This window comes from Jaculus jaculus, chromosome 9 (genome assembly GCF_020740685.1).
Source record: "Jaculus jaculus isolate mJacJac1 chromosome 9, mJacJac1.mat.Y.cur, whole genome shotgun sequence".
NCBI classification, from domain to species: domain Eukaryota; kingdom Metazoa; phylum Chordata; class Mammalia; order Rodentia; family Dipodidae; genus Jaculus; species Jaculus jaculus.
In genome coordinates this window covers 98,907,238-98,927,800 of record NC_059110.1, presented here as the reverse complement: position 1 = coordinate 98,927,800, position 20,563 = coordinate 98,907,238, and the positions used below count along the sequence as shown (strand labels likewise).

General features: G+C 41.4%; 1 protein-coding gene across 1 annotated transcript in view; it reads right to left on the bottom strand.

Annotated features, from left to right (window-relative positions):
- The window catches only part of Hsf5 (heat shock transcription factor 5), a 60,868-nt gene that overhangs the window by 38,031 nt on the left and 2,274 nt on the right, over positions 1-20,563 (bottom strand). Inside the window, exons 3-4 of the mRNA XM_045159103.1 lie at positions 13,709-14,083; positions 1,072-1,169 (exon numbers count right to left, since the gene is read on the bottom strand). Of these exons, the coding sequence (XP_045015038.1) occupies positions 1,072-1,169; positions 13,709-14,083 (473 nt within the window). The remainder of the gene's footprint in view (positions 1-1,071; positions 1,170-13,708; positions 14,084-20,563) is intronic.

Sequence of the window (20,563 nt, the reverse complement as noted above, 5' to 3'; positions counted from 1 at the left end):
GCAAAATTTCTCATTTAATATAGTTTGATATTATCTGGTATTCATCTTACTATGGAAAAGTCTAGAACAAATAATGCAAATATTCTATTTCTCTGCTGCAGAGTTGGATAGTTACCAAGCATATGAGACTATCAAGCACTTGAAATCTGACTAGTATGACTAAGGAATGAGTTTTAAAATTTCATTTAATTTTAAATAAGTTTTTCAATGATGAAAGTTGAACCCAGGGTCGGATGCATGACAGATAGTATTCTACCACTGAGCTACATCCCCAGGAAAAAAAATTTAAATTTAAAAGGCCATATGTGAGCCAGGCTTAATATTGTACACGTTGGTCCCAGCACTCAAGAGATTAAGACATGAGATTCCTGAGTTCAAGGCCAGTCTTGCCAATACAGCAAGCTTTTGTCTCAAAAAAAAAAAAAAAAAAAACCCAACAAACAAACAAAAAAAACACCACAACACAACAACAAGAAAGCAAGTGGCTCCTATACTGGACAGTGTTAACCGAGAACAATACTCAGAGCCAGGCAAGGTGGTGCACATCTTTAGTCCCAGCACTCAGGAGGCAGAGGTAGGAGGGTCGCCGTAAGTTGGCCACTCTGAGACAACAGAGTGATTTCCAGGTCAGCCTGAGCTAGAGTGAGATCCTACTTCAAAAAACCAAAAACCAAACCAAAAGAAAGAAACAAAAAAACAATACTCAAGACATTCATATCAGCTCTGTTTTATTGAGAAAACTGACCCCACAATTCCAGTTTGCCTCTGGCTACTCATTAATATAAAATTACACTTTGAAAATGTGCAAGGTCTGGGGTTGGGGAAGTGGCTCAGCAGTTAAAGGCAGTTGCTTGCAAAACCTGCTGGCCTGGATTCAATTCCCCAGTACCCACATAAAGCCAGACACACAAAGTGGCACATGTGTTTCGAGTTCATCTGCAGTAACAAAAGGCCCTGGTTCGTGTTCTCGCTCTCTCAAATACATAAATAAAATATCTGAAAAAAAGAAAAAGAGAAGAAAATGTGCAAGGTCAATAGTACTTCCAAGCATGGCACGTCGCAGAGTCTTACCTGGAAGTAGTTACAGTGTGCATAGGAGGAGGCAGTAGGAGTGACGCAGCTACTTAGGGCGTCCATGTGGGTGGAAGGAGAGCAGCATTGCAGCACGGCTGGAACAAATGCAAACACAGACAACCCATCAAAGTCTGAGCACTCAAAGTGCTGCACTCTTTCAACATGGAAAGCACCCCAGAGAGCCTCCTTCCTATGTTTAAAAACGTATTTAGTTCAATTAGGTGTTGCTACTTGTTAAAAATAACATGGCCATAGGATAGTTGATTTATCTACTTATTTATGGTGTTTTGAGACAGGTTCTTATTCATAGTCCTGTACTCCATGGTGATCCTTCTTTCTTTGCCTTCTGAGTGCTGGGATTACAGAGCTATGTACCAATGCCTGAATAAATTAACTTTAAAAGGGTCATATTCATTTTTATTTATTTGAGAGTGACAGAGAGAGAGGCAGGCAGAGAGAGAGAGAGAATGGGCACGCCAGGGCCTCCAGCCACTGCAAACAAACTTCGGACACATGCGCCCCCTTGTGCATCTGGCTTACGTGGGTCCTGGGGGATTGAGCCTCGAACCGGGGTCCTTAGGCTTCATAGGTAAGTGCTTAACCACTCAGCCAGCTCTCCAGCCCCGTCATATTCATTTTTATAAATGAGATCTTTAGAGCCTAAGCATTTTGTTACCTTTCTAATCAAACATTTTTTCTTACTAAAAATAATTTCATTTTATTGAAAACAGCAACGCAGGGCCGGGGAAATGGCTTAGTGGTTAAGGCGTTTGCCTGAGAAGCCTAAGGACTCTAGTTCGATTCCCCAGGATCCACATAAGCCAGTTACACAAGGGAATGCATGTGTCTGTAGTTCGTTTGCAGTGGCTGCAGGCCTTGGCGTGCCCATTCTCTCTTTCTCTCTATCTGCCTCTTTCTTCCTCTCTCTCAACTAACTAAATAAATAAAATATTTAAAAAATAACAATAATTCTGGTCGAAATACATGCAAAGAAGATAGGAGAGATGGCTTAGCAGTTAAAGGTACTTGCTTGCAAAAGCCTGATGACCTGGGTAATTCCTCAGTGCCCTCATAAAGCCAGATGCACAAAGTAGTGCATGTGTATGAAGTCTGCAACAGCACTAAACCCATTCTCATTCTCTTTCAGCCCATCCTCTCTGCTTGCACATAAATTTACAAAAAAAGAAGAAAAAAGCCGGGCGTGGTGGCACACACCCTTAGTCCCAGCACTTGGGAGGCAGAGCTAGGAGGATTGCCATGAGTTCAAGACCACCCTGAGACATAGTGAATTCCAGGTCAGCCCTGAGCTAGAGTGAGACCCTACCTTGAGGGAAAAAAAAAAAAAAGAAAGAAAGAAAGAAAAAGTAAAGAGTTGGAGAGATGGCTTCGTGGTTAAAGCACTTTCCTGAAAAACTAAGGGACCCAGGTTCAATTCCCTAGAATCCACATAAGCCAGATGCATAAAGTAGCACATGCATCTGAAGTTTGTTTGCAGTGGCTAGAGGCCCTGATGCACCCATTCTCTCTGTCTGCCTCTTTCCCTCTCTCAAATAAATTAAAAAAAAAAATTTAATGAAGCTGCCTTTAATTCCAGCACCTGGGAAGCAGAGATAGAAGCATCCCCATGAGTTCGCAGCTGGGCATAGTGGTGCATACCTTTAATCCCAGCACTCAGGAGGCAGAGGCAGGAAGATCACCATGAATTCGAGGACACCCTGAGACGCAGTGAATTCTAGGTCAGCCTGGACTAGAGGTGACTCTACTTCAAAAGAAATCCATAATAATTAAAAAACATAAAAAAAATATAACAAAAAGGCTGGAAAGATGGCAAATGGGTAAGAATACTGCACAAGCATGAGGACCTAAACTTAATCCCTGTCACTGACACATTCCTGTTGTCTCAGTGCTAGTGGTGGGAGCAGAGGCAGGGGCATTGCTGAGGCTCTCTGGTCAACCAGTCTAGCCAAAAGATGTTGACCTCACGTTCAGTGAGTGATCTTGTCTCAAGGAAACAAGGTGCAAGAGAAACAGAGGAGCACACAAATGTCCTTCTCTGGCTGCTGGACATGTACAGAGGGGGCACACACACCTGCACACAGGTGCATACACCATATGCACACCAAACATCACACATACAACACCACACATAGCACATACATACACACACACACAAATGGAAAAAAAAAAAAAAAAGGAATCACCAAGCACCGTTAATATCCCACATCCCACACTTAATCTCTTTGGGTATCAGTTTCTACACTGTATTATTATAGAGATAATACAGGATATCATAATAGGGATAATAGTAATGACAGTCAATAAATGTTAGCAGCTAGTACTATGAATACGTTTCATAGTGCTGGGGATCCAACTCAAAATATTTGCAAACTTCACAGTTAGGACACTCACTACAGAAAGAACGAACTCCAACCTGAGTTAAATAGCTCCTTTAGTGACACATAAAAGTTGGTTACAATTATTGAATCTCAGGATTATAGTTCTACTTAGAGAAACTTCTTTGTGTTGTTGAGATAGAACCACACCATGTTGCCCACGCTGGCCATAACTCCTGGCTTTAAGAATCCCTCTACCTCAGTTGGAGTAGCAGGACTCTGGTCTGTACCACTGTGCCCAGTTCTTTTTATTTTTATTTTTTATTTATTTTTTTGGTTTTTTTGAGCCAGTTTCTTTTTAGAATGTGGGTAATCAAGACTTTTTTGGTTGTGGTTAAAGTCTTTTGTGTTTGGTTTTTATTTTATTTTATAAATTATTTTGACTTTTACTTATTTATTAGAGAGAGAGAGAGATTGGGCACACCAATCCAACTACTGCAAAGGAACTCCAGATGCGTGCATCTGACTTATGTGGGTACTAGGGAATCAAACCTGGGTTCTTAGGCTTCTCAGGTAAAAAAGTACCTTAACTGCTAAGCCATCTCTCTAGTGCTTTTTTTTTTTTTAAATAAAGTGTTCTCTAAGCACAAATTAATAATATTCCTGTCTTAGCCTCCTGAATGCTAGGATTCTAGGTATGCACCATTACTGGTAGTTTTCCCTCTTTCTTTTCTTTTTTCTTTTTCTTTTTTTCTTCCTTTCTTTCTTTCTTTTTTTTCTTTTTCTTTTTTTTTTTTTTGTTGTTGTTGTTGTTGAGGTAAGGTCTTGCTCTAGCCCAGGATGACCTGGAATTCACTATGGAGTCTCAAGGTAGCCTTGAATTCACAGCAATCCTCTTAACTCTGCCTCCCAAATGGTGGGATTAAAGGTGTGTGCACCATGCCCTGCTATTTTCTGTGGCTTTTGTTTGTTTGTTTGTTTGTTTGTTTGTTTGTTTGTTTGTTTGTTTGTTTTGAGGTAGAGTCTCACTCTGGTAATTTAGATCTGTAGTCACCTGTCTAGAGGAGGTCTCACTGTGCGTGGATCCTTGGGTCCAGCCCTACGGTGTGGGGGTAAATTAGGAATTCCAGTCTAAAGATATACAAAGTTCCTAAGCTTTGCCTGGAGTTGTCAAGTACGCTGTGTGGTGTAGCTTTTGGGTCTTGGCTTGTACCTCTTCTCTCTCTCTGTGCTTGAATCTGTGAAAACAGGCCAGCTTCTTCTGCCATTATGGAACTTCCCCTCTATCTTCAATAAATATCCCTTCCTCCATAACTGCCTGACTTGGAAGTTCATCCCTGTGACTTTGGGGCTGTCTACTACAACATCTGAAGTTCGTTAGCCTCTTTACATGCATGCAGAAAACACACATCTGCACGCACACACATGCATATACCACACACACCATACCAAAGCTATATATAAAACACACACACCCAAAATCTCATTCTTAAATCTTTGAAAATAAATTTGCCTAAGGATTATAAAAATTAATTGAAATATTTCCATATATCTCCATTATTATTTATTTTATGACAATCATAAAGTTATACTAGAAATAAATATTTTTACATTGCATCATGTTCACTTTAAATAATTAAAGTTTGAGTTGTTGGCCAGGGAGGTCCCTGTTGCCTCCAAAACATTACAGGCTATTGCCAAGGCCCTCAATTTCCCATGAGAAACAGATGGCAAGACTCTATTGCTGAAGATTTCACATGTCTGGGCAGCAAGGTCACTGAGTAATCAAGCTGGGGCTGAGCTGAAAACCTCTTCCCTATAGACCAGCTAACTGAAAACTGGACAAAAGCTGCACTGTATGCAGCCCTATGGGAGACAGAAGTCATCAGCAGTGAAAACAGTGGACACTGGAAGCCTCAAGTTTGCCCAGATAGGTCAAATGACTGAATGAGTGCAATAGTGGCATGTCTGCTCTGGGGAAACCAACTGCTCTCTGAGTGGACTAGAGGCCCACTCTAGTGGGAGAGAATACATGCCTGGTACTGAAAACCTAATCAAAAGCCCATGACAGGGGAGGTCATGAGCCTTAGGGGTATAAAGCCTGCTCTTGTCTGATTAAATGTATATATTATGCTCACTAAACTGCCCAGTAAGCACTATACTTAATGTTCATATTCATGTATTAATGCTACTCTCACTTTTGGTTAGAGAAGCTTCTTTTCAGATGGCAATAACCTCTAGGATGACCCAAAAGGCAGCATAGTGCTGAGAAGAAGTGACAGAGTAGTGTTCAGCACTGAAACATCCTTATCACATCCTCCAAGGCTCTGTGTCCATTGTGGAAATGGTGGCAGAAAGACTATAAGAGCCAAAGGAAGGGTAGGACTCTTTACAACGTGTTCCTCCAGACACAAAATGGCCTGGATATCCGTGACCTCACAGTGCCTGACACTACCTACACAAAACCATCATAATAGGAGGAAAGAATGATAACATCAAAATAAAAGAGAGACTGATTGAAAAGGGAAGGGGATATGATGGAGAGTGGAGTTTTAAAGGGAAAAGTGGGGGGAGAGAGGGAATTACCATGGAATATTGTTTACAATTATGGAAGTTATCAATAAAAAATAATTATCTGGGCGTGGTGGCACACACCTTTAATCCCAGCACTTGGGTGGCAGAGGTAGGAGGATCACTGTGAGTTTGAGGCCACCCTGAAACTACATAGTGAAGTCCAGGTCAGCCTGGGCTAGAGTGAGACCCTACCTTGAAAAAAAAATAACATAACATAAAATGAAAATAAATAAATTAAATTAAAAATAAAAGAGACTAATGGAGAGAGGGAGGGGATATGATAGAGAGTGGAGTTGTGGAGGAGGGAAGGGAATTATCATCATTTATTGTCTGTAAGGATAGAAGTCAATAATAAAATATTACATTAAAAAAAGAATTAAAGTTTACATATAACAGCAATTGGGAGGGTGAAGTAGGAGAATCTGCATGAGTTTGAGGCTAGCCTATGCTACAAGAGTAAGTTCCAGGTTATCCTGGGCTACAGTGAGACCTGTTCAAAAAATGTTTGCACATATGAGCTGGAGAGATGGCTTAGAGGTTAAGCGCTTGCCTGTGAAGCCTAAGGACCCTGGTTCAAGGCTCGAGTCCCCAGGACCCACGTTAGCCAGATGCACAAGGGGGCGCACACATCTGGAGTTCATTTGCAGTGGCTGGAAGCCCTGGCACTCCCACTCTCCTCTCTCTCTCTCTGTGCCTCTTTCTCTCTCTATCTGTTGCTCTCAAATAAATAAATAAAAATAAACAAAATTTTAAAATATTTTTTAAATGTCTGAACATAAAAGGAAATATTGAAATAATAGAGTTGTAGTCTAGGTGTAAATATAAGAATTGGAAATATATTTCTTTCTTTCTTTCTTTTTTTTTTTTTTTTTTAGGCAGCGTCTAACCATGTAGTTTTGGCTCACTTGGAGCTGGCTTAGACTAGGTTGGCCTCCAACTTGCAGCAATCCTCCTGTTGGTGCTTCCAAGTACTAAACTTCAGGCATACATCATGGTATCCAGCTATTAGTATGGGTATTTATTTATTTGTAAGCACAGAGAGGGGTAAAAAAAGAGTGAGAGAATGAGAATGAGAGAGAATGGGCATATCAGGACATCTTGCCACTCACTGCAAACAAACTCTAGATGCATGCAGCACTTTGGGCATCTAGCTTTTACATGGGGACTGGGGAATCAGACCCAGACTGCCAAGCTTTGAGAGCAAGTGCCTTTAACTGCTAAGTTGTTTTTCCAGCCCAATGATTGTTTTTCTTTTTTTCCCCGAGGTAGGGTCTCACTGTAGCCCAGGCTGATCTGGAACTCACTCTGTAGTCCCAGGCTGGCCTAGAACTCACAGTGATCCTCTTACCTCTGCCTCCAGAGTGCTGGGATTAAAGGCATGTGCGACCATGTCTGGCTTTTGGTTTTATTTATTACTTATTTATTTTGAGAAAGAATGAGCATGTCAGGGCCTTCAGCCACTATGAACAAACTCCATACGCATGCACCCCCTTATGTGCATGTGCGACATTGCATGCTTGCATCACTGTGTGTCTGGTTTATGTGGGACCTGGAGATTTGAATATGAGTTTTTAGGCTTTGCAGGCAAGTGCCTTAACTGCTAAGCCATCTCTCGAGCCCTGGCTTTGTTTTTGTTGTTGTTGTTGTTGTTCTTGTTTTGTTCTTTTTTGTTTGTTTTTTTAATTTTTGGATGTAGGGTCTCACTCTCATTCTAGCTCAGGCTGACCTGGAATTCACTATATAGTCTCATGTTGGCCTTAAGCCCACAGTGATCCTCCTACTTCTGCCTCTCGAGTGCTAGGATTAAAGGCATGTGCCACCACACCCGGCTTCTGGTTTTTTTTTTTTTTTGTTTGTTTGTTTTGAGGTAGGGTTTCACTCTAGCCCAGGGTGAACTGGAGCGCACTCTATAGCTCAGGCTGGCCTTGAACTCATGGTGGTCTTCTACCTCAGTTTCCTGAGTGCTGGGATTAAAGGCATGTGCCACCATACCTTGCAAAAATATGGTTCCTGCCAGGTGTGGTAGTGCATATTTTTAATCCCTGAACTTGGGGGGCAGAGGTAAGAGGATTGCCATGAGTTCACGGCCACCCTGAGACTACATAGTGGATTCTAGGTCAGCCTGGGCTAGAGCGAAACTCTACCTTGGAAAACCAAAAAATAAAAATAAAAATTTCAGGACTGGAGAGATGGCTTAGTGGTTAAGGCACTTCCTGCAAAGCCAAAGAACCCAGGTTTGATACCCCAGTACCCACATAAACCAGATGCATAAACCAGGTGGCATATGCATCTGGAGTATGTTTGCAGCAGTTGAAGGCCCTGGTGCACCCACCCACACACACACACACTCTCTCTCTCTCTCTGCCTCTCTCTCTCTCTCAAATAAATAAATAAGTTTTAAAAAACTAAAAAAAAAAAGCTATTTCAGTAACAAAATATCCATATAATTCTATGATTACCACAAAAAATTAAAACTATCATTTTCCACATAGGTTGGGCAAAAAGGTCTTTATACTTGATTTTTGCTACATAGATAGGTAATAAATAGAGTTTTGGATTTTTGTTATTAAAATGTACAAAATATTTTGGAAGTAAACCCAATTTTCCACAGTATTTGAAAGCATAAATACCCTGGGAACTAAACTGAATCTAACAGCTATACACACGGGTCACCAAGGTGTACCCAAACTGAAAAACCAAGGCTTTTTTTTCCAGTTGTGACTAAGGAAACCCAAGCCCCCTAGTGGCAGGAAAAGACTAGCTAAGAGCAGCAGGTTTTCATTCCATCACAGTACAGGAAAGCAAGGTTTCATTTTAAATAAATCAATGGCAGAGTTGCAATCATTTTTCTGATATTTCAATTGTCTGACTCTTCTTGTTATGCATTTGGAATAGTTGTTAAAATATACTCTAAAATCAGTTTGTTAGAAAAATAAAACTACAATATACAACAGAAAATATAATATCACTGATAGCTGATTCAGTATGTATGCAAACAGCAAGACAGTGAATGTCCTTTATAATGTCCAGTAACAAATAAAAAGTAGAAAGGATCCAGGTGTGGTAGCACACACCTTTAATACCAGCACTCAGGAGGCAGGGGTAGAAGAATCACGACGAGTTTGTGGCCAGCCTGGAGCTACAGTGTGAGTTACAGGTCAGCCTGGGATAGAATGATATCCTACCTCAAAACAAACAAACAAAAAATTAGAAAGATACCCATATGGAGAGAAGAACTTGGGGCCAGAGAGATGGCTCAGCAGTTAAGGAGCTTGCCTGAAATACCTAATAACCCCGGTTCAGTTCCCCAGTACCCATATAAGCCAGAGGCACAAAGTGGTGCATGCCTCTAGAGTTTGTTTGCAGTGACTAGAGGCCCTGGCACACTTGTTCTCTCTCTCTCTTTCCCTCCTTCTTTCCCCCTTCCCTCCCTCTCTCCTCTCTGTCTCCTTGCAAATAAATGAATACTTTTTTTTTTTTTTTTCGAGGTAGGGTCTCAACTCTAGCTTAGGCTGACCTGGAATTCTCTGTGTAGTCGCAGGGTGGCCTCAAACTCATGGTGATCCTCCTACCTCTGCCTCCCAAGTGCTGGGATTACAGGCATGTGCCACCATGCCCAGCTAATAAAATATTTTTTAAAAGAATCTGAACAGATTATAGCCCAGTGTAGTCCTATTTTGTTTAGTCAGTAGAATGGAACAAAGCAAAGTTCTAGTTAAGTGTATGAATAGAAAAAAATAGATATAAAAATCGAATTATGTGCTTTCTATATGACAGATTAACCTACTGTGCATTATGAAAGCACTAATGTTTATGAAGCTGAGTTGAGCACTATATCCTAAGATACACTCATTTTTCAGTGTATTCCTCAAGGCAGTATTCACTAAAGGCATTAAAATACATGTAGAGGGCTGAAAAGATGGCTTAATGGTTCAGGCACTTGCCTGCAAAGCCAAAGGACCCAGGTTTGGTTCCCCAGGACCCATGTAAGCCAGATGCACAAGGTTGTGCATATGTCTGGAGTTTTTGCAGTGGCTGGAGGCCCTGGTATGCACATTCTCATTCTCTCTCTCTCTCTCTCTCTCTCTCTCTCTCTGCCTCTTTCTCTCCTCTCTCAAATAAATAAATTTAAAAACTTTTAAAAATTACATGTAGAAGAAAAGTGCTGGGCTGGAGAGATGGCTCAACTGTTAAGTGTACTTCCTGTGCAAGCATGAGGGGCCAAGGAGACCTGAGAGAATGCTGAGTTTGATCCCCAGATCCATAGAAATAGCTGGACATGGTCATATGTGTTTGTAAACCCAGTCCCATAGGGGAGCAGAAGCTGGAGAATCGATGGAGCTTATCAAAAAATGGCAAGCTCTTATTTGTAAGGTAGGTGAATAAATTGGACAGCTAAAATTTTGAATTCTATGTGCCTAAGAAAAAAACAGAAAACAAGTTATTGTAAATTGACCCTGTTTGTGGTTTTTGTAAGGACACTGTAAAAAACCAAGCACATGCCACCCAGTTCTTATCAAACATTGTTGTGTAAATCAGAAAAAAATTGAAGAGAAATGATTGTTGTACACATTGAATTGCTTTTCATGGTCTCATCTGAGATGGTCTCATTCTAACTGATATAAGAATCTTGACGTTTTTACCTTGGGAAACATCAAATAAAAATGGAAACATGAAAAAAATGGCAAGCTCTGGGATCAGTAAGAGATTTTGGCTCAAATAAGAATGGGCAGGAGAGAGGCTGGAGAGATGGCTTAGTGGTTAAGGCACTTGCTTGCAAAGCCAAAAGACCTTGGTTCAATTCCTCAGGACCCACATAAGTCAGATGCACAAGGTGGCCCATGCACCTGGAGTTTGTTTGCAGTGGCTGGAAGCCCTGGTGCACCCATTCTCTCTCTCTCTCAAATAAATAAGTAATTTTTTTTTTAAAAAAAAGAATGGGCAGAAGAGTGATGAAGAGGGCCAACCGACATTCCACTCTAGCTCATGACAGGTGAGCACAGCCTGCTGTAGGCAAGCGCAGGGGAACACGGACAAACACATGGCACACGCAAACGCACGGGTACATGGACAAACACATGGCACACTCAAGCGCACGGGTACATGGACATTCACATGGCACACACAAGTGCACGGGTACACGGACAAACACATGGCACACACAAGTGCACGGGTACACGGACAAACACATGGCACACACAAGCGCACGGGTACACGGACAAACACATGGCACACAAGTGCACGGGTACATGGACAAACACATGGCACACACAAGTGCACGGGTACACGGACAAACACATGGCACACACAAGCGCATGGGTACACAGACATTCACATGGCACACACAAGCGCACGGATACATGGACATTCACATGGCACACACAGCACACAGGTACACGGACAAACACATGGCACACACAAGCGCACGGGTACACGGACAAACACATGGCACACACAAGCGCATGGGTACACAGACATTCACATGGCACACACAAGCGCACGGATACATGGACATTCACATGGCACACACAGCGCACAGGTACACGGACAAACACATGGCACACACAAGCGCACGGGTACACAGACAAACACATGGCACACACAGCGCATGGGTACATGGACAAACACATGGCACACACAAGTGCACGGGTACACGGACAAACACATGGCACACAAACGCACGGGTACACGGACAAACACATGGCACACACAAGCACACAGGTACACGGACAAACACATGGCACACAAGCGCACAGGTACATGGACAAACACATGGCACACACAAGCACACAGGTACACGGACAAACACATGGCACACAAGCGCACGGGTACACGGACAAACACATGGCACACACAGAGCACGGGTACACGGACAAACACATGGCACACACAAGCGCATGGGTACATGGACAAACACATGGCACACACAAGTGCACGGGTACATGGACATTCACATGGCACACACAAGCGCATGGGTACATGGACATTCGCATGGCACACACATGCACATATGAGCAAAAAATATGAGGGAAAGCAACCTGGTGCTGATCTCTGTTCTCCATATTAATTTGCATATATGTGCCACCCCCTCCACACACAGCCCACACATGTATGAGCATACATACACACATGCAAATATACCACACACACCCATAAAAAAATTCTGAATTACTGAAAATCATTGTCTTTATATAAGTGAGGAAAATAAATTTGTATTTTATCTTATGTAAATAATTCAATCATATAAACAAAATGTTTTAGATTTCAATCTATTCCAGAACAGTACAGTGTCCATAGAGAAAACACCCAATCATACAAATACTACAATGAAATGATAAGTTTAATAGATTTAATGTCAAGATAAGTTGCTATAGCAACTAAAACTAACATTTTGTTTAAGGTATGGTAAAGAAAAGGTCTTCTATGATGATTCAACTTAACAGTTTTTGACTTTACAATGGTTCAAAAGTGATAATGCATTCAGTAGAGACCGACCATATGTTGAAAACTGATCTTTTCCTAAGCTAGTGGCATGTGGTACCAAACTCCCTAAGCCACTGGGCAGCAGCAGTGAGCCACAATTTTCAACAACCAACACTCTACAATATACTATACTAAACTGTGGTAATTCCATGAGGACTAAATGCATTTTTACATAGTCCAGACTTACAATGGGGTAATTAGGACATAATCTCACCATAACTTGAGATGTACTTGTTCACCAAAAGTAGTGAAAGCATTTGAAAAGATATTTGTAAACTTGGTGTTGTGCTCCTGTAATCCCAGCACACAGGAGGCTGAGGGAGGAGGATTGTGAGTTCAAGTCAGCTGTATACGCATGTTCATAGTAGCAATATTCACTAAAGGTGGATAGATGGATAAGTAAACATGGCAAAGCATGTAATTATCATTCAGCCTTTAAAGGGGAACTTTTGACGCATACTACAAAGTGGATGGATCTCCTTGAAGATATTATGATGGTAAAATATGCCAGCAACATAAGGATTCCCAACTAGTGGCTTGGGATGTCCTCAATGTCCTTGGTTGAACTTTGGGGTCAGTTACCATGGTCATTTTTATCCCCAGTTCTTAGTTGGCTGAGTGAACGTTATAGGGCTCCACTATTCACCATATTTTTCTAAAGAATTTAATTTTCAGGGAATATGCTTTTTAATTAAATTTTTATTTATTTATTTTTATTATTTCACTGTAGCCCAGGCCAACCTAGAACTCACTCTGTAGCTCAGACTGGCCTTGAATTCATGATGACCCTCCTGCCTCAGCCTCCCGGGTGTTAGGATTAAAGGTGTGCATCACCATGCCTGGTTTATTAAACTTTATTACTGAGATACTAAAATTATGTTATAATGAGGTAATAGTTTCATAAAATATAAAATATGTAACATATTTTCAAAAACAAACTGAAGTAAACATGTGCCAAGAATTAAAGTAAGGTTCTAGGGCACTAAGCTTTAATTTCAAGACTAAAACACACTTTGAAGTTACAGAAGTTTCATTTCACTAAAATCATACACCTTTATGGGCTAAAAGAATCCTCACAATCCTTAAGAACAGATGAAATTTTATATATTGCTTAAGAATATATCCTGCTGAGAAATTATGGCCATTTCTTAGGTGCATATTCCTATTTGTTTGCTTACGCATACAGATTTGAAATACAATAATGCTATCATAAACTACCTTAAGAGAACTTGAATTTCTCATACCTGTTGGATAGTAGGCTTGGGAGTACTGCGCTGAGGGTGTGTAGTTACTATACTTTTGGGAGGAGCTGACCATTGTTTGAGGACTTTGTTGAACATGTACGGATGTGGCGCTTGGCTGCAGCGTGTAGGTCACTTCAGTTGGAAATCGCTGCAGTACAGAAAACGGCACTCCTTTGTCTGAAAAAGTAGGAGACGTCTCCACTTGTCCAGGGTGCATTCCAAGGGAGTTCTGCCATGTTCTAGGAGGAATTGGGGTACGATCTAAACTCTTTAGAGGGAAAGTGCTGTGGTTGTGGGATGAAGTTGATATGTAGGAATAAGGAGACAAATTCTCTCGCCGGAATGACCGGTGAAACTGTCCTCCAGCCACTGGTCCTGCATGGAGAAGGAAGAGCACATTTAACATTTACTAACTCAGGCTGGAGGGATGGCTTAGAGGTTAAGATGCTTGCCTGTGAAGCCTAAGGACCCAGGTTCAATTCTCCAGATTCTATGTAAGCCAGATGCACATGATGGTGCATGCATTTGGAGTTTGACTACAGTGGCTAGGAGCTCTGGTGTGCCTCTCTCTCCTCTCTCCCTCTCTGTCTCTAATAAATAAATAAAAATAAATAAAATATTTACAAAAAACATTTACTAACTCTTCACCACACCACACACACACACACACACACACAGAGTAAACCAATAATCAAACACTCTGCTCTATCAGCTACTTGTAACCCAACACAATTAGATTGTGGTAAAAGCAAGTTCAGAATCCAGAATAGGAGACTGCAATACAATGTTGAAAGAATAAATCATCAATCTTTTGTTGGATTCTCAACATGACTGTCATAACAGGTAAAGTGGCCAAACACTCATAAAATAAAGTTAAATCATCCTCCATGTAGACCAGCTGACAGAAAGCTGGAAGAAGCCATTCTACATGCAATTCAATGGGAGAAAGAGATACCACCAGTGAAGATACTCAACAGTGGACAGTGCAAGCTTTATACTTGGCCAGCCAGCCCAAATGAGCCAACGGGTGCAATAGTGGCTCCAACCAACAGCCCTCCAATTGGACTGGAGGCCTGCTCCATGGGAGGGAATACATCCCTGATACTGAAAACTTAAAACAGGGGTAGTCATAATCCTTAGGGGCGTAACATCTGCTGATGTTGGGATAAATATATATATATACTATGCTTATCAAACTGCCCAGTAAGCACTTCTCTTAATATTCATACCCTCATATTAATGCTACTCTCACTTTGGGTAGAGAATCTTCTCTTTTCAGATGGCAGTGACCTTGGAATGACTCAGAAGGTATCATACTGCTGGAAAGAAGTGACTGGAGTACTGAGTAACATCTTGATCACACCTTCCAAGGCTCAGGGTCTAATGTGGAAGAGGTGGCGGAAAGAATGTAAAAGCCAAAGGAAGGATAAGACTCCTTACAATGTGCTCCCTCCAGACATAAAATGGCCTGGATATCCATAACCTCATAGTGCCTGACACTACTTACACAAGACCATCATAAGAAGAGGAAAAGATCATGACATTAAAATAAAAGAGAGACTGATTGAGATGGGGAGGGGATATGGTGGAGAATGGAATTTCAAAGGGGAAAGTGGAGGGAGAGGGATATTACCATGGGATATTTTTTATAATCATGGAAAATGTTAATAAAAATTGAGAAAAAAGTTATATCAAATATTCAACATGAAAAGTCTTTTATAGATGACTCACCATCCAATGTGTAAATCATTCCCTAGACATTTTCCATTTATTCTTTTAAACCATTTAGGAACCTTAATAAATAATAAGCAGAAAAGCATCTTCTATCATACATGTAAACTAAGTATATAGAAACATAAGAACTATAGGGATGAAGAGACAGCTCGGTGGTTAAGGCACTTGTTTAGAAAGCCTGAAAGCCTCAGTTAGATTCCCCAGTACCCACGTAAAGGCACATGCACCAAGTGGCACACACATTTGGAATTTATTTGTACTGGCCGCAGGCCCTGGTATGCCCATTCTTATATTTAAACTTTTTTTTTTTTTTAATTCTTTAAGGTTGGGTCTCATTCTGGCCCAGGCTGACCTGAAATTCACGATGTAGTAGCCTCAGGTGGTCTCTAATTCACAGCAATCCTACCTCTAGGTCTGAGTGCTGGGATTAAAGGTGTGTGCCAGCATGCTAGGCTCCAACTTAAAAAAATTTTTTTTAGCCGGGCATGCTGGCACACACCTTTAATCCCAGCACACAGGAGGCAGAAGTAGGAGGATCACCAAGAATTCGAGGCCACCCTGAGACTACATAGTGAATTCCAGGTCAGCCTGGGTTAGAGTGAGACCCTACCTCGAAAAATAAAAAAAAAAAATTTAATATTTTATTTATTTAGTTAGTTATGGGGAGAGACAGAGAGGCAGAGAGTGAGGTAATGGGTGTGCCAGGGCCTACAACTACTACAAATGAACTCCAGACACATGCACCACCTTGTGCATCTGGCTTGTATGTGGGTACTAGGGAATCGAACCTGGGTCCTTAAGCTTTGCAGGCTAGTGTCTTAACCACTAAGCTATCTCTCCAGGCCTCATGTGCCTAAAAGAGCTTTGTACAAAAGGTGTTGCTGAGTGTCCCAAGCTACCCTGACTTGATTTTCCCTTGATGTTTCACATACCAAAATGACATGCTGCCCACAGTATGCAATAGCTCACTAGACCTTCTGACCTGTTGAAGGATAAACTGACAATTCTCAGCTTATCAATAACTTCAGCAGCTAATTCAAGATTTTTTTTTACCTTGGTTTCTCAAGTTCTAGTTTAACCGCAATTAAAATATCAATTCTAGGGCTAGAGAGATGGCTTAGCGGTTGGGGAGCTTGCTTGCAAAGCCTAAAGACCCAGTTTGTTTCCCCAAAACCCATGTATGCCAGATGCACATACTGGCACATGCATCTAGAGTTCATTTGCAGTGGCTGGAGACCCTAGGGTACCCATTCTCTCCCCCCACTCTCTCTCTAACACTTAAATAAAATAAAATATAAAAACAACAAAATATCGAGCCGGGTGTGGTGGCACACAGCTTTAATGCCAGCACTCAGGAGGCAGAGGTAGGAAGATTGCCGTGAGTTCGAGGCCACCCTGAGACTAATTCCAGGTCAGCCTGGACCAGAGTGAGACCCTATCTTGAAAAACCAAAAACAAACAAGCAAACAAAAACCCCGATATATCAATTCTACTTCTGGCACAGGAAATTCCAAGTGATAGACAATTATCTATGCTAGATGTTAACAAGAATATTGTCAGGATGGGCTAGGGAGATGTCTCAGCAGTTAAAGGCACTTGCTTAAAAAGCCTGCTGGCCTGGGTTTGATTCCCCAGTACCCCATGTAAGCCAAATGCACCAAGTGGCACATGTGTCTGAAGTTTGTCAGTAGCAGCAGGAGGCCCAGGTATACCCATGTACTCTCTCAAATAAATAAATAAATAATATATTTTTTAAAAGAATGCTGTCAGGATTAGAAGGGCATTCCTTTAAGTGTGTTGTTGTTGTTGTTTGTTTGTTGTTTTTCAAGGTAGGCTCTTGCTCTAGCCCAGGCTGACCCGGAATTCACTATGTAGTGTCAGACTGGTGTCATGGTGATCCCCTTGCCTCTGCTTCCCAAGTACTGGGATGAAAGGCATGAGTCACCATGCCTGGCTTAAGTTTTTTCTTAAAGAATTAAAACATGCTCTGCTCTTATTCATTCTTTTTGTTTTATTTATTGAAGGGGGGGGGAGAGAGAATGGGTGCACCAGGGTCACTACCACTACAAACTTCAGGTGCTTGTTCCCCCACATGCATCTGGCTTACGTGGGTATTGGGGGGAATTGAACCTGGGTCCTTAGGCTTCACAGGCAAGCACCTTAAGTGCTTATTCATTCTTCTTTTGAGCATCAGCTAGTAGAGCTCTATTGTGACAAATCTTATAGACAATTGTGTTCGTGTTGTCAGACTACCTTTAGGATGGATTAGCAATCTGGACGTGCAGGTGCACACCTCCTGTGATCCCACGCACTTAGAAGGTAGAGGGAGGACTTCTAGGCCAGACTGGGTTGCATTTGTATCCAGACTTCTACATATACATGGATTGTAGCTTCAGATAGATTACCGTCTAAAGATTCGGGGGAGGGGGCACTCAGCCTGCTGTGGGGTGAGCCCTACAGGGAGGGAAGTTGCGCCCAGGGAAGGATCCGGGGCTCTTGGACTTAGGCAGGCCCAAAGCCTTGGGACTGTTTTCCCCCAACCATGTTCCTTTTACCTTAAAGCCACTTTGAGTTCTATTTCTGCTGCTAGAAAATGACCTTAGTGACCTCTCAGAGTATTCCTCTCAGGACCCCTTCATGCCCATATGTAAAATGGGAGGATTTCTGGTTCCTTTCTCAACGGACTGGGGAGAATAAACAGAATAAATGGCAGCTAAAAGATGAAGAAAAAAAGTGTTCTATTTCTTTTATTTAAGGGTAACTGAGAATTTGTGTCCAGGCAAAGAGTGATTAACAACTTTGCAGACTTGATACATAATTGAGAACGTTTTAACAAATACTGTACAATCGGTTCCCATTGAAAACTAAGTAACATAAGTGGACAAACAAAAAGGAAAAAAACATGGGATCATCACATTTCTTACCAAGTATATACTTGGAAGGTGAACAGGACAGTTGACTCAGTGGGTTTAAATAATATGACTAGGCCCTAAAACAGACAACTCTGCTATTAAAGAAAAGAATATTGACATCACTAGCTGATGTAAGAAACTGAAAACAAAATGAGAACCAGTAGCCAGCAGTGTTGCCAGGTGTCCAACTAAGGCAAATTCCCAGAGAATAAGAATCAGGTGAGGGGAGCTGGCCATGGTGGAACATATCTATAATCACAACTCTTGGGAGGCTGAGGCAGGAAGATTGCAAATTCAAGGCCAACCTGGGTTACATATCAAGGCATTGTCTATAAATAAAATAAAATAAGATATAAAATAAATAAAATAAAATAGGGCTGCAGAGTGACTTAGTGGTTAAGGTGCTTGCCTGGGAAGCCTAAGGACCCAGATTCGATCCTCCAGTACCCATGTAAGCCAGATGGACACAGAGGCGCATGTGTCTGGAATTCATTTGCAGTGGCTGGAGGCCTTGGTATGCCCATTCTTTCTCTCTCTATCTGCCTCTTTTTCTCTCTCTGAAATAAATAAATATATTTTAAAAAATGGGCAAAAAAAATATAGAAGAGCCAAGGACTCAGAACATAAGAGAACAAAACAAGGTTTTACCTATAAACATTTTTTTCAGTTTGGAGACAGAGTGAGAGCATGAATGGGCATGCCAGGGTTTCTTGGAGCTAATAAGCTTCAGATGTATTCACAACTGAGTGCATCTGGCTTTACGTAGATACTGGGGAATTAAACCTAGGCCAGAAGGCTTTGCAAGCAACTGCCTTTAATCATTGAGTCATATCACCAGCCTATACCCATATCCTTGACATTATAACAGAATTACATTCCACCTGAACAAGCAACACAATTTCCTAGTGAACCAAGCCTATGGTATGGACAATCACCTAGCATCCTTTTGCATACACCAACAGGAAGAAAATAGGAAATTCATGAAAACATTAGGCATATACATGAATTGAAAAGTGTGAACTCAATTTGTTATTCTATAATCTTTAAAATGCTAATCAATTCGAATGTAAGAGAATAAAATCAGATTCTAGATAGTCTTGTTTTTCTTCAAATAAATTGGACTTAAGAAGACAACTGGTTTAAGATAGGTGAGGGAAAAAGATTAAAGAGGGAGCTAGAGAGATGGCTCAAGAGTTAAGGCACTTGCCTGCCATGCCCAACAACCCAGGTTTGAATTCCCAGGACCCATGAAAGCCAGATGCACAAAGTGGTCTGGTGCAGGCCCTGGCACACCCATTCTCATGCTCTCTCTCCTTGGAAATCAAATAAAAATTACAGAAATAAATTATATTTTTAAAAAAGATTACCTGGACATGGTGGCGCACACCTTAAAGTCTAGCACTCGGGAGAGAGAGGTAAAGGATCGCTGTGAGTTGAAAGTCACCCTGAGAATACAGAGTGAATTCCAGGTCAGCCTGAGCTAGACTGACACCCTACCTCGAAAAACCAAAAAAAAAAAAAAAAGAGAGAGAGAGAGAGAAAAGTTAGCTTTTATGTGTGTTTGTTTGAAATGATTATCCCACTTTTCCCAAGAATGTATTTCCCCATCTTTTGTCCATATGCCCACTAGAGATACAACCAGGAGACTAAGCAAGCAAACCCTCCTATGTTAGAGTTTCTGTCAAATATATTCCATGGAACTGTCTCCACCACATTCCCCCATACAATTAATTCCCTTCTAACACCAGCAGTTCTCACATGGAAGCAGCTTAATAGTCCTTTAGAATCCTTTAGAACATTCTTATGCCTCTGCCATTTTCTTAACTTGTTACCAGAACTCTAACCCAATTATCTTCTGAACTATTTGTTTTCTTGTGGTACGGTCTCACCCTAGCCCAGGCTGACTTATAATTCACTATGTGTCTCAGGCTGGCCTTGAACTCACAATGATCCTCCTCCCTCTGCTTCCCAAGTGCTGGGATTAAAGGCGTTGCCACCACACCTGGCTGAATTTTTATATTTTTATTTATTTATTTGAGGGAGAGAGAGAGAGCACATCAGACCCCTTTTGCTACCTCAAAATGTGTCAATAGGTACATGCTTATGACATTTTGTGCATCTGGCTTTATGTGGGTACTGGGGAATCAAACCTAGGCTGTCAGGCCTTGCAAGTGAGCACCTTTAACTGCTGAGCCATATCCTCAGCCCC